General features: G+C 32.4%; 1 protein-coding gene and 1 non-coding gene across 2 annotated transcripts in view; one reads left to right on the forward strand and one right to left on the reverse strand.

The window, feature by feature from the left end:
• The window catches only part of Smp_194780 (neurotracting/lsamp/neurotrimin/obcam related cell adhesion molecule), a gene marked incomplete at both ends in the record, with an annotated part of 47,794 nt that overhangs the window by 6,848 nt on the left and 25,405 nt on the right, over positions 1–15,541 (forward strand). Inside the window, 3 exons of the mRNA XM_018795059.1 lie at positions 10,095–10,232; positions 12,194–12,307; positions 14,624–14,995. Of these exons, the coding sequence (XP_018649409.1) occupies positions 10,095–10,232; positions 12,194–12,307; positions 14,624–14,995 (624 nt within the window). The remainder of the gene's footprint in view (positions 1–10,094; positions 10,233–12,193; positions 12,308–14,623; positions 14,996–15,541) is intronic.
• Smp_tRNA_01941_Pseudo_TTG.1.1 lies at positions 2,352–2,423 on the reverse strand. The gene has a single exon. It is a non-coding gene (tRNA).

The following is a 15,541-nucleotide window of genomic DNA, read 5'->3' on the forward strand; positions in this document are numbered from 1 at the left end:
GCTTTAGTGAAATACATCTATTTTACTAATATAATAATGTTAGTTGTATTAAAAAGTGTGAATAGAAAACCAGTGAATTTTTTCCTCCATTATAATGCATATTGGTGTTGAAAGAAATGGTAAGACTATAATCTATGGACGACCTTGGGAAACATTAGCCAATCAAATATCTGTTAGTATGTAGTAAAAATATACTATACAAAACTAAAGAATTAAAGTGGAAAAACGTCTTCCACACGGTTCAAAAACTTGTCAAGGTTAGAAAGAGATTCAGAGGGTCTAAAATCGTAATGCATACAGTATGGCTCCATAATAGTAGGCCTCTGAAGCGATGATAAGGTCGCAAAAACTCTTTCAGCCTCGACCATATTGCATTAATATTCTTCGTGTGCAATGAGGTTGTTGAGTCCACAAAATGCCGCCTGTAGATAACGACATGAGGTATATAACAAATTCTATGTACACGCTCCAACCATATGTATATATTACAGATTTGAAATTTTACGTGATATTAAACCACTATTTGTTATATTTTATTAGCCCACGTAAAATGTGTTAGTCTTTAGGCACAGAGTTGGTTTACGTCTGTGCTTGTGAAAGTAATGTCCAATTTTTTACTCTACTTTCAAAAATCAGTGTATTTGACTGATCCATAAAATTAAATGATCATTGCATAGATGCTAAGTCATCAATAAATAGAAGTGCTAATGATACGCGACTAAGACAATTATGGAAAGGTTACTTAAGATTGAAACGCGCGTCCTGGATTCCACTGCTAGCCACTATCCATCTTTGTTTACTGATTAGTTTAGTCAATCTACAAACATGACACCATAATACACAACAATTAGAATATTTTATGTAATGTAAATATTAATATCCATAAAAACAATAAATAATTTACCTTTACTGACTAAATGTAACTGAGCTAATTAATCTTATTGACTTTATCCTGATTAGTTTATTATGTAATATGAGATGATTAATCTATTGTATCCAATATGATAATATAGATTATATTATGTTTATAATCCTTAAAATCACCAATAATTTACTTGGAGTTAGAGAAAAGATATAAAAACAAATGGTATCATCTAATTGAACAAGGAACGAATTACCTGATTTCGTTAATAGAATTTGTATTATTGTTTTAGTGTAGCTGCTCAAATGTTAAAAGCTATATGAGGCATACAATCAATTAGTTTAATCCACTAGTCAAAAAGTATCTTCTTGAGATAGTTTCAAATGAATCAAATAAGATCACTACATATCTTTTGTTAAATTGACAAAACTAAAGTATTCAGAATTATTAGAAATACTCCCTAAAGTACTCCTTACCTCTTCAATCAAGTTGAGGCTACATGGATTCGACCAAACGACCATGATCTTCGTATTCGTAAAACGTTTGAAATACCCTTATGTTTTCCTACCAAATGTAGGGCCAAATAACTTTTTCCTTCTTTTCTGTTTATCCTTCATTACCTCATCTATATCGCCATTACATTAATCATATTTTGTTCTTTCTTTACTCTTGTATAATTCTAATGATCATAATTTGAATAAGTTTGTTTTTCCAAGTTTACTTGTATCTCATGTTTGGATTTTGACTGGTCTCACACATTGCTCGGACGTTCCATGTACCTATAAAGAGTGTTGCTCTGGTTGTTAGAAGGTGCATCAGCCTCGTGACTTCCGAAAAATCTCGGTTTTCATCATGAGGCGTCACAATTATTCCTTCAACTCCCAGGGCAAAGTTTAAACGGTTTGAATTATTTTTTCTGGTTAGCGATTTTTTTAGCGAGTTGGTTTTTCTACGGGATAGGGACGCTAACCCCATGCCCAACCCTCGTCTTTTTTGTGGGCTTGGGACCGGCACTAACTCTAGAAGAGCTACTGGCGGAGTTCATGTTTGGAAACCTATTCATGTTATCTTGTTCTCGATATTCTTGTAGTTATTAGTACACCTAATTTCATATCTTTATTTCTTAATAATAATATTAACTCGTATGATCTATAAAATAATTACCATGGCTTCACAAATTGTCTTAATCACTTTGATATCTTTTCATATGCATTTATAAAAATAATTACATATAAAAAACTGGGTGACGATCAAACTGTTAACAATATTATGTGCTTAAAGATGATGATTTCAGTTACATAGAAAGAGTTTGTACATATTATTCACTACGTTTATTATGCTAACCATATTTTTTGAAAATATTTATTATCGTATTCACCTAAATGATTGATGAAGCAAAGATGGATAGTGGCTAGCAGTACAATCCAGTACGCGCGTTTCGTCCTATTTGGGACTCGTCAGCTGGATGTACCTGCATCTCAGAGTTGGTGTTCACTCTGGGACTCGAACTCAGTACCTTTCGCTTCAAACACCATCGCGTTATCCACTCAGCTAATGATTCCTGATAGCCGCTTACTTTTGCAATGGAGTGAAGTTTAAGTTCACTTGATATTGTTTGTTTGAATCTTCCAATTGATGTTTAGGACTGCAACTGATCAGTCTCTTATTGGCATATGTGCATACTGTGCATGTTGCCTCAATATAGCCAACTTTGCTTATAATGCTTGTGAATTTGATTCAAATTAAAGATAATCATCTAATCAGAACTAAGCCCCAGAAACAACACAGGTTTATGATAATTTTTGTGTTTTAATACATAAATATCATAACTCACTCCCAATGTATATAACGATTTATGATGGACAACATATATTCAAATAGTTGTGTAGCGTATATACAAAATAATTTGCTAGAAACTATACAACTGATGGGTCTAATCTTTTACCTTATAATAATATAATACTGTTGTTAGACAAGTAGATCATTTTGATTTAGGGTGATAATTTTAGATAATTTGAAACAAATTATTTACTGAAACAGTATTTAATTATTTTAATGCTTTTTTTCACACAACACTCATGTTCATCACGTTAGATAAGTTCTTGAGGCTTTAGTAAACTACTGATCGAGAGTTTGTGCCTATCTTTACCCTAACTGTTTAACAACAAAGTGTTATGCTTGAATTTAGAGGATACTCACTGGAAATTACAATACTGAGAACTTATCATGTCAGAAAAGCATTATCAAAATTGTGCTAATTTAGTTAGCTGATATTAGCTTGAATTTCGTCTCTCATCATCTTCATGAGTGAGTACACTTGCAAAGAAACACTAAGTGTCATTGACTTTTCGGATCAAATTTTTTGGGACCTAGTTTATTGTTATGATTACTACTACTTTTCTACATATTTCATAGAATACAACATATCTTAAAAAAATTTACGTTGAATTGTATGATTAGTAAAAAAATATCAAAGGAAATGTTAATATTATCAGAGGGGGTCTTATGGATATTGTAGTAATTTTAATAGTTGAGACCATGAGTCAATTGAAGCGAGACCACCATGGAAAACCTGGAAGCATTGGACGGCCGTTTCTTCTAATTGTGGGACTCCTCAGCAGTGCGCATCCACGATCCCGCCTTGCGACATTCGAACCCAGGACCTATCAGTGTAAATATTGTCAAAACTGTAAACTTCATACATGAAAATCTGATATAAGATATTCAACAATTTACATCCACCTACTATTTTAGTCGTAAAATAAATCATTAAATTTAATGCCAAGTTCGATATTATCATAATACAATGATTTGTTGTAATTAATACAATTATAGGTGTAAATCCTATTTTTTCACTGCACAAACATTGTAACATATGTAAGATTACACTTAATTAATTCTATATCGTTTAGAATGCTTGAATAACAATTACATATTTACGTCTATCATTAGAATACGAGAATCTCCAAAAGAACAAATTAACAGTTGATATATACGAGAGAAATCTATAGACAAGTTGAACATACGCTATGGATTAGCGTATCAATATTAGACGTTATCTGAAATTTCGATCCCAAATCAATTTTGTATGTGAAGGGGGTTTTGTGGAGATTTTAGTAATTTTATATAGTTGAGATCATGGGTCAATTGAAACTAGACCACCATGGGAAACCGGGAAGTACTGGAGGACCGTCTCGTCCTATTGTGAGACTCCTCAGCGGTGCACATCCACGATCCCGCCTCACGAGATTCCAACCCAGGATCTATCAGTCTCGCGCGCGAGCACTTAACCACTAGACCACCCAGCCGGCATCCAACGGTGTTAGTGTCTAACTTCAACCGATCCACGAAATTGAGCAACCATTCACCAATGTCTTCAGTGAGTTGATATCTCCCAACCGACCTCGTTGAACTCACAATAGGACGAAACGGCCGTTCAGTGCTTTCAGGTTTTCCATGGAGGTCTAGCTTCACTTGACTCATGATCTCAACTATATACAATTCTATATGTTTGTGTGTAGAAGTAACAAAAACAATGGATACTTGATATAGAAAAAGAGAACAATATTTTATTTATAAATCATGGAGATTGATCAACATCAATTAAGGAATGAATGTGAAATAATGACAGAAATGTCAACAATTAGTAAATTATGTTAAAAAAAACTCATTTGCTTTTAATTAATTTGTATATATATGTAATGTATAGGATTTCTTCAATAGTTTCAATAGAGCAAATTAAAGTATGATAAGTTAGACCTCCCATGAGATCGTATTTTGTATAATAAGAGGTAAAATATTATAAGAGGTAAGTAATCTGTCTGGTTGTTATTTGTTTTTGTATGTATACCCTTTACTTACCAACTGAAGATTGCTTAGAGATATATTATCAATTAACCAACATTTTATTGCCAGTACATTGATATGATATTTTCATTGATATATGTATCAATAAATATGACAAGCATTTCATGAATTACATTGTAAATTTATTGGTTGTATAAAAAAACTAGTGAGTATATGAATTAATTAAACCTTATCAAATGAATTTACATTCGTCTGATCCTAAAATCTATGATGCGCAATGCTGTCTAGTGTTGGGGATGGTTGGAAGAGAGTTAGGGGTAGCCAAAACAAAAAGTGTCATCAGTGCTTGAAGTCACTAACTTCTAGTATGAACCATGTTGGTAGATGTAGACTACTTGGTTGGGGTCCACGTGTCTATCGTAACCAATGGTTAGAGAACCTTGGTGACATAGCTCAGAATCGATCACAATGGTGCAGGTGTATACACTCTTTGTCTTCCTTTAAACTGTGAGATTGCTTCATACCTTTATTTCTAGCACCTAATTTATGCTTCCCATATTATATCCTTATATACATTCTTTATTTTATATATCACTGCCATTGAAGTAACTCCTTCTATGAATTTGGTGTTAATGTTGTTGTGCTAATGAAGTATGGCAAGTTGGACCGATGCATATATGTGCCTAGTCCTACGTTGTAGCTGACCGACTGAATGATAATCTTCATCATTTTTGCTCTACAAAAGGTTATCATATGAACTGTTTGTGTATCTTATCAAAAGAACGTATTCAACGTTTCACGAATATAGATAGTTTTCTACAACTAGACCATTATAAATAGTAATAAAATAGTTAAACAGTTTTCTTTTGAAATTGTTTAAATAATTTGTTTGGTATTTTTTAGCATCATATTCATTACTACATTTTCATGCATTACAACATCACAGTGATTAATCGCCATTTAAAGTTTTATGTATAAACTTTTCTGTTACTTACTTTCTTACTTACACCTGTTACCCCTCATGGAGGAGCATAGGCCGCCCACAAGCATTCTCCATCCAACTCTGTACTGGGTAATCCTTTCCTGTTCTTTCCAGTTGTTATTCATCTTTTTCATATCTTCTTCTATTTCCCGACGTAATGTGTTCTTTGGCTTTCCTCTTTTCCGCCTCCCTTCCGGATTGTCTCGTGATGCACATTGGTGATTTTCTTAGTGTGTGTCCTATTCACTTCCAACGTCTTTTCCTAATTTCCTCTTCAGCTGGAAGCTGGTTTGTAGTTTAAATATATATTCTCTATGAGAAGGTTATAAGCATATTTTGCTTTAAAATGTGTGTCTTGTGAATAGTATTGCAAAAGCTTCTAACTACTTGGTGTGATTGATTATGTAGAATCACAAGTGAAGTTATGGTCAGAATAAACAGCATATTGCAGAAAATATCAGATTGTTCGAGGTTATAGAAGTGTTTTCTCAGTGAATGTCAATAAAAAAAACAGAACTTTCACTCAGAACTATCGGTTGTATTGGTTATTATCTTTGTATTTTGTTCATGGAAAATCAGAACAATTTATGAGTCTTATTTTATCATTAGGGTGAAATAACTTTCCTTAATAAAATGATCCATGTCTGAAATAATCTCATATGAATTTGAATACATCAACGAAATTAAAATGGGTTATTTAATACTAATGATATTTTGAAGTCGATTTTCATAGGAAACTAATATTTTGCCAAGCAAATCACTAGGAATCATGCAGACCTGAAAAGTTATTCTCTTCTAGTTTATAACTTCTTATTTGTGTGCAGTTCACAGAGAATCAAATTTATGACCATCAGATTTCTCGCAGAATGTGTTGTTTTCAAGCTACTAGGTAAAAATCCAATTAATTGTGTTACAACCTATGCAACTGTAATCTTAAAAGTAATCGATGCTTTCTGAACGTTTCCATTCCAATATCAACACTTAATTTATTGACCTAAGATAAAGTATTATCTATACAGAAGTGAACATCTTATTCCACAATGATCAAATTCATATGAATTTATGTGTTATTTTTCTAATGAAGTACAAATGATAAATTATCAATAAAAAAGTTTAGTAAATCCTAATCAGTTTGTTTGTTCTACTAAAAACTTCTCTTCAGAAAACTTTATTTATTTATTTTGATCAAATAGGAGACTAACTGAAGACAAATTACTTTTAATAGTTGAGATCATAAATCAATCGAAGCTAGACCACCATAAAAAAAAAAACCTGGAAACAGTGGACGGCCATTTCGTCCCATTGTAGGACTCCTCAGCAGTGCGCGTAAACGATCCGGCCTTACGAGATTCGAACCCAGGACCTATCATTCTCGCGCCAGAGCACGTAACCGATGTCTAACTTCAACCGATCCACGACATTAAGCGACACAATCCACCATTGTCTTTAGTGTGTTACTATCTCACAAATGATTCATGATCCCAACTATTAAAATTACTATAATATCCACAAAACCCTTTTGATTTAAATCATTTTTATTTTGCTTTATTTTTTATTTATTTATTATAACTGACTCTAAGTTTTACTGGATTTGATTACAATCATATTAGCTTACTGAAAATACGAATAGATTATTCAGAAAAGAAGTAGATTTCTTTTAGTAATAAATAATTACAATCATGTTTAAAGTAGTTTTAAAGCAAGATAATTTATATAATCAGTTAGTATCTCCAAAAATAAAACATAAGCAGATATTTTATTCCAGTTTCATATTTTTCAGATGCCTATTCGAATAACTAAATGAAACATTAAAAGCTAAATCACTCAACATCATAATAAGCACGTCATAATGGAGTTATCTAGATAGAGTAAGATATTTCATATTCCTCAATATCTATTGGTATCTGACCTAGAAAGTCATTCATCTGAGGAGTTTCACAATAGGACGAAACGGCCGTCCAATGCTTTCAGGTTTTCCTTGGTGGTCTAGCTTCAGTTGACTAACGCTTTCAACTATGCATTCATTTTTTCTCTAAAAAAAACTATTTGAGTTTTACAAGTTTTTACTTTAGTCAAGCCGTTTGTTCTTATAAAAAATTTTCTATTCATCATATCAAATAAGATAAAAGATAATTTAACCAGAAAAAAAACAACTCAAATATAACAGTTGTCTACACAAGATACTTCGGATCCGTTGGCCAGACACTATCAGCAACAACCTACTGTGGGAGTTAACAAACCAGATTTCAGCGGAGAAAGAAATTAGGAAGAAATTAGTAATTTTTTAGTCTATAGATTACAATGGTCCCAAACATAGACATTTATATTTTTATTACTTCAAAACTAGATCCATTACATTTGAAAAATAAAACACATTCCAAACAATATCATCATCATAAATAAATTAATATATTTGTAGTATCTCAATGAGTAGAAAAATTAGATTTTATGACGTTTCGTAACTCAGTATAAGCCACTTCTTCAGAGAATAAATAACCAAATTAACATTCATTCAAGGTTCATCATCATCAGTTTTTTATTCAATGAATAGAATTCTATATAGAATATTGTCTCAATTAATCTATCAGTATAATATGAATAGTATATATTTGGCTAATTTCATGTCAAAATTTAATTATTATCATTATTACGATATTAATGATAACATTGAACTGAACACACACACACACAAAAAAAAAACATTTTGACCCATAAACTAAGATAATTATACTATCAATTATTGATTAGCAACAATTGTATAGACATTTACAAGGTAAATAGGACAAATATTCTGACAAGATAAAAAAATATTAGACTGATTAGAAATTTGAGCCAGAATTAGTTGCTTGTTTGTTTGTTTGTTTTTTTTTTAAAAAAGTGGGAAATATTTTCAAAATATTTTTTATATTAATGAATACTGATGAAAATAGTTAATTAATTTGTCCTGAAAATGAGAAAAAAAAAACGAATTTGTTTATTCATTCTGTTACTAATGTTTGTTATCATTTATCCTATTTATGAAATATGTTTACCTCATTGATTATATACTCTGGGCCAACAAGTCACTTAACAGTAATAATAATAATAATAATAATAATAATAATGTTTCATCAAACTCAACTTGGTATAATTACTATGAAAAACGTAATACCTTTTCGATTATTATATCCAAGCTCATTTGAAATTTTATTATTTTATTTAGGAAGCAGGAATTTGTTGTCTACTTAGTATATTAACAGGAATAGAATTAAATAAATAACGAACAAAAATATTATCGGAAGGGGTTTTTTGTGGAGATTTATTATAGACTATTGATTAAGTGCTCTAGAGTGAGACTGGTAGGTCCTGGGTTCGAATCTCGAGAGGCGAGGTCGTGGATGAGCACTTCTGAGGAGTTCCACAATAGGACGAAACGGCTGGCAAGTGCTTCCAGGTTTTCGATGGTGGCCTGGCTTCAATCGACTCACGCTTTCAATTATGAGAACAAAAATATATTACTAATAGATAAGCAGTATAAACAGTTAATGCGTGTTAGTGATGAACTACTGATTACAGATCTATTATAGCATTGAAATCGCTTATCAACAGAAACTTCTAATAACTATAAGTTAACATATTGATAGTGATATCTTAAGAAAGAATCTGTAAGATCTCGAGCTGGTGATATTTTGATGATTAAAACAAAAATTTATCAAGACAAATGTATGACACTGCATACTCTTTGTCTACATTTCTATCTCGAACAGGAATACCTAGTTTAGTTTATTCATTACTTACATTTCACTTCACAGCTCGTCAAAATTTCTCTTATTCTACTCATCGAAAGAAATTTTCTGTGATTGGTCAGATATTTTATTATTTAAATCAGTATCCTAGATTAACCTGCTTTCTATCATGTTTAAGTACTACCCGTTTATGCCAACAAATCATTATTTATACAATTTCATAAATAAATCATTCGATTGTATTCGTCTACTTATGTCAACTTCAGATTACTAAGTATTTTTGTAGTTGTACGGAAAGTGAAAGGCATTGAAATTACAGATAAACCTCAAAAGTACTAATCCTTCTCAAGTAATTTGTATTCGAATGTTTATACGAAAGCTTTTAAATCGGTGAATATAATATACAATAGGCGGCATATGTTGTGATTGGTTGGTGATGTGTCCTTATTGACCTTGAGATGTTTTACTAAATAAACACAGATAGTTATAAACTAGCTAACTAGATAATTTATACCACCTTTACTGTTGGTTTGAAAATTGTATTATTTATATTTTATCCTTGATCATTTGGTTGTATAACTGTGTTTATACTTTATACACAAGCTCCATCAGCCTGTTGAAATATTCTAAACAGAATACTTTTATCGATAGAATCTTAGTCACATTCTTGTCCTACATTCACTTCTGTAATTTTCATTTCTTATTCATTTTATTTTAGATGTGCCAATTATATATCCTTTTGAATCTAATGCAATACGTGTATTAGAAACTACTTCATTTAAACAAGTATGCAGGAGTAAAGCAAATCCTTCAGCTCAAATTTATTGGGTCGATGAGAATCAAAACCTGGTTTCAAGTAATAAGAAACAGTTCTCCTATTATAAATGATAAACTAAGTAAAATTTTCTTATTCCATTATGTAAACATTATTGTTTTAAATATTTTTCTAAGCAAAGTAAGGACAAGAAATGTTTGAAAAATGCCATAAATTTAGTCATGTTAATAATATGGTACTCATTATTAGGGAGGCTAGATACCACTCTCACTACTGTCGCGAACTGACTAATTTTTAAAAAGATGAACCATGAGATTTCAACTCAGTAACGTATAGGTGATGTGCCTGCCATCAAAAATTCTTATTTTCATTATCTGACGAATAACTGTTGCGCGATTCTGAGCAACTTAAAGCGTTTTAGCGAGTTAGTTTTCTACAGAATGTGGTCGCTAACCCCATGCCCAACCCTCCTCCTTTATCCGGGCTTGGGATCGGCAGTAACCCCAGAGAGGCTCCAGGCGGAGTTAAGGAACTTAAATCTACTACGAAGTCATTGACCTATAGCCTCGCCGCTTTATGGTGTTTTATCCATCTGACGTCAGTTAGTGATGAAAACTTTCTTCACTTAGGGAGAATATTTTCGTGATTGTTCACATAATTCATATATCATTTAACTACAAGTTACTACGGTGTATGAATTTCAAAAGGGAAAACGCAGTAGGTAGAACGTTTTATTTCAACAAATACCTCAAATTATACGACTAACAGGTATAGAACGAGAAAGATGAATGAACAAATGAAAACAACTTGATAAGTAAGTATTACTGTATATGCAAGTAAGTCATTAAGCGCTTAAGCAACTGATATTTAACCTGATATGAGAAATATATGAGTAGGTAGTTACATGCACTTGATCATACACACTCATACAGGCATAAAAATATACATAAAAGTACTGGTGAATTATTACGGACCGAAATAGAACTATCTGTCATGTAGATTATTTCCAGGACTTAATTAATTTGAATATATACAAGCTTGTGTGAGGGTAAGGCTATATTTCACGTCATTCTGCTAAGATTATTTGAATTTTATCAAGCTTGAAAATTAATTGGTTGTTTGCTCACCTGAAGTAAATTGTTATAAAAGTGGTGATCAGTTGATGTTTGTTGAATAATTTAATCATGAACTCCTTAGAAATAAAAACGTTTTCAAGCCCAGGAGTTTTTTCTTTGTCAAGAATTCCATGTACATCGTTAAGTCTAAGTATTTGTAAATAATGGATGTATACAGCCATGTTAAACATATCAATGTGTTCATAAAACATGAGAACCATACATTAAATACTTCATTTTCAAATCTCCCATAATCTGTACTTCATATTCTGTATGATCTTTCCAGTCCACAATTCCTTTCTATTTTCCCTTCTATTCTCTTCAACTCGATTTTATTAGCCTTCTGATGTCAGGTATTCCACTTCTGATTGATGATACGGACTACTTATATGTGTCGACATAAGTAGTATTCACCACATTGTGTTAATACACACATAATAACTTCTGATACCTTACAGTGAAATATTACTGTTTGTTGTCTATGATTATTATATTTTTTTAATGATACCTATGAAAACACTTCATTTAGATGAATCCTGGTAAAGATTTTAGTAATTCAGTTCACTTAGGATAAATAAAGTGATTAAAAATTTAACCCGATCACTACGATTTCAATATACTGGTATATAACAATCTTCCTACACAGCTAATTTTATATACAGTAAATTCTAGTTATTTCTATTTTACGGTTTACAAAGGAATATGTAAATGAAGTTATTAGTCAATGCTGATATATGTTCATTGGATTTCAGATATTCATCAACACCAAATCATGTCATATTTCATTATTGTTGATCAGTAATACAACTTGGTTAACATTTTTGTTACAAGAAACGTTATCAATATTAAGATCCCGTTATTATGGAACCAAAAATTCCTTTTCAACTTGTTCAGTTTAGTTAAACAGCTATCTTTTTTTAATTTTAGATAATTCGCTACTTGATATACATCATGTGAGCAGAAACGGGCCGAAATACTACAAATGTGTAGCTTCAAATGAAATCGGGGAAACTAATCTAAAACTGTTGGTTGATGTATTGTGTAAGTGTGAGCTCCTTGTTTAATTTTCCAACTTAGTTTCTAGAATTGGATAAAATTTGAGTTTGAAATAAGTAATGCAGTTCGAAGAAAGATGAACACGTTTATTTTGAAACAGTATTTTACGAGGCATATATATATACATACATACAATAAAGGCACGTCAATCACTGAGATTCAAGAACAGAGAAACATATGGGTAGAATAATTTGAGGGACTCTTGAATAGACCTGCTCTGCTAAATCCACCGGAAATCCAAGCAGCACACACAGATATTCCTTTACATATCACTCCACCAACTATCGGAGAAATCTATTGTGATCATCGGACAAATCAACAGTCGGAAAGCAGTAAGACATGGCAACATACAATATACAAGTTATACATAGAAGCAACTGCAAACATGCTCCATGGGAGGAGTAACAAGTGCCACAGACAGACTGGAAAGAAGGACACCTCTTCAAGATAATTAACAAAGACGATCTGAGCGAATGTGAGAACTACGGAGGTATCACATTACTACCAGTACCAGCAAAGATTTTCAACAGAGTGTATCTCAATTGGATGAAAGATTCAGTAGATACACAGCTTTGAGATCAACAGATTGCGTTCCGTAAAGATTGGCTGTGCATAGACCGACTCGCGACACTACGGTTCATCGTTCAACAATCTATTGAATGGAATTCGTCACTATATATCAACTTCCTGTGTATGAGTAGGCCTCAACATACACAAGTGTGAAACCAACATCATCAAACACAACACGGAGAACACCAAACGAACCAATCACACTTAATGGAGAAACTCTGCTGGAACAGGTGGAAACTTTCACGTACCTGACTGGTCAACGTCACCGATGAACAAGGAGGATCAGATGCAGAAATCAACGTTAGGATTGGCAAAGCAACAACAGCATTCCTACAATTGAACAGCATATGGAACTCAAAGCAACTGTCTGCAAGCCACCATCAAAATCAGAATCTTCAATACATATGTCAAGACAATTCTACAGTATGGTGCTGAAACTTGCACAACTATTACTAATATCATCAAAATATTGCATGTATTTATGAAAAATAGTCTACACAAGATACTCAATGTCCGTTGGTCGGATACCATCAGCAACGAACATCCTACTATGGGACTGATCAAATCAGCTTCGATCTGAAAAGAAAGTGAGGAAAAGACTGCGGAAGTGGATAGTACATACATTAGGAAAATCACCAAACTGCATCACGAGACATGTGGTAACTTGTGATGGTAAAGGGAAACGGCAAGGAGGAAGGTGATAGATCACACTGCTTGAGAATTGTAAGCAGACATGAAAAGGATGAATGTTAACTGGAGAGAAGTGGTAAGGATTGTCCATGACAGAATTGGATAGAGAATTCTGGTGGGTGGCCTATGTTCCTCCACGAGGAGTATCAGGAGTAAGTAAGCAACATCTCGCTTTTGAAATTTTTTCAATCCGGAACAAAAGATTTCGCTTTTACAAATTAGTTAATTGAAAGTCAATGATCAGAGCCTTGTAATTAACTTTAGTTCAGGAAGCTCTGGTTCAACCAACTGCATGATCAGTTTCAACTAGTTTTAATTATTAACAGTTTCACAACACAGATTGTAGCTAGACAGACATTGAAAATCAGGATGTACTGGACACTTGTTCTGGCCTACCATGTAATTACTCAACAGTGCCTATCCATGACTTCACGATGAATCTAGCTTAAGAGCATCAATTGTCTCGGCAGATCCTTAACTTTCAGACTACTCAAGTATTATCTAATGGTGTGTATTGACACATTTTAACCACTTCTTGATCTCACGTGACCATCTCCCATTGAAACATGTGATAATTGTTACACACCTGATATAGTCAAACAGTACTGGTCACAGACTCTCATTAGTACTCTGAAAATTACCTGAACAAAACAGCTTTTCAATACTTCTAGGTTTTTAATGACTGTCTATCTATAATTATTCCTTAACGTAAAACTTCAAATCAAATTACTGACACAACACATTATTATTTTCAGTTAGTTCTTTTAGGAAAACAGCTGGTTTCCGTGGATGTACATTTTTAGAAATAATTTCAAATTATTTAGCGAATTACTACCTTAAATAATACATACAGAATTAGTAGAGGTTCCATATTAGTAGTTTTTTAATTTAATTTCAACTGAAACCAAATTTCATGATTTGACCATGTATCGAAGGTTTTTTCCAAGACACCAAACTACCTATCTTATGGATGTAGAATGTAAGAAATTACCTTGTTATATCTTTGACAAATGTTAGTAACTTTTCATTTATCTCAATTAGATCCTCCTACTGTTCATGTCCAGTCAAAAGTAACTGTTAATGAAGGTGAAGCATTAGAAATAGCTTGTCGTGTTGATGCGAATCCAGTTGCTTCATCAATATACTGGACTTATAATAAATTTCCTGATCAAACAAGAATACGTGATCAATCAACTTTACATTGGTTCCAATCTAAACGAATAGATGGTTCTGTCTTGAAAATCCCTCATACATATCCATATCATGCTGGACAATATTTTTGTCATGCAGATGCTGAGATTTATATGCCAAAAGATCTCTGGTTATCTCAAAATTTATCAACTTCCAGTGAAGTATGGTCTATTTGGAAACAAAGGTCTAGATCATTTGCGGCGGTTAATTTAACCATAAACTGTAAGTCTAGAATGTTTTTTAAACTTATATCATTGCTTGTATTTTCTCGATGACCCGAAATGATTATATAAATGATAACGCGCATTGATCTTTAGGAAGGTGGATTGTAAGAGACGCCGTGACCTTATGCTTCCCAAATATTGTGTATAATGTGTATATACCCTGACTATTAATAGATTATTAGCGTTAGTTACTTGATATTTCACTCGAAAATACAGTCTTCTCATTTTTTAAGTTTTCTGTTTAGTCCACTAAGTCATTTGAATCTGGTTATAAGGAGAAGAGAAAAAAATATTAAATCCTGAAACAGTTTATTGCTATTCTTTTTCTTTTATTACATCATATAAGTCGCCATAGAGTAGTGTTAAGAAAGTTAGCTTTCAGTGATTTCTCTAGTACTTAAGAATTCACGATTGAGATCCTGATAAGCAGATTTAAAAAGCATTCCAATAGATTGTCTCCACTGATTAAAAAATATAGTTATAGGTGAAACTATAATCTATGTACGACCTTTAAGCGATGATAGCGTGACCTTGAGATTTCCCT

The sequence above is a fragment of the Schistosoma mansoni genome, chromosome 1 (assembly GCF_000237925.1).
Source record: "Schistosoma mansoni strain Puerto Rico chromosome 1, complete genome".
NCBI classification, from domain to species: Eukaryota; Metazoa; Platyhelminthes; class Trematoda; order Strigeidida; family Schistosomatidae; genus Schistosoma; species Schistosoma mansoni.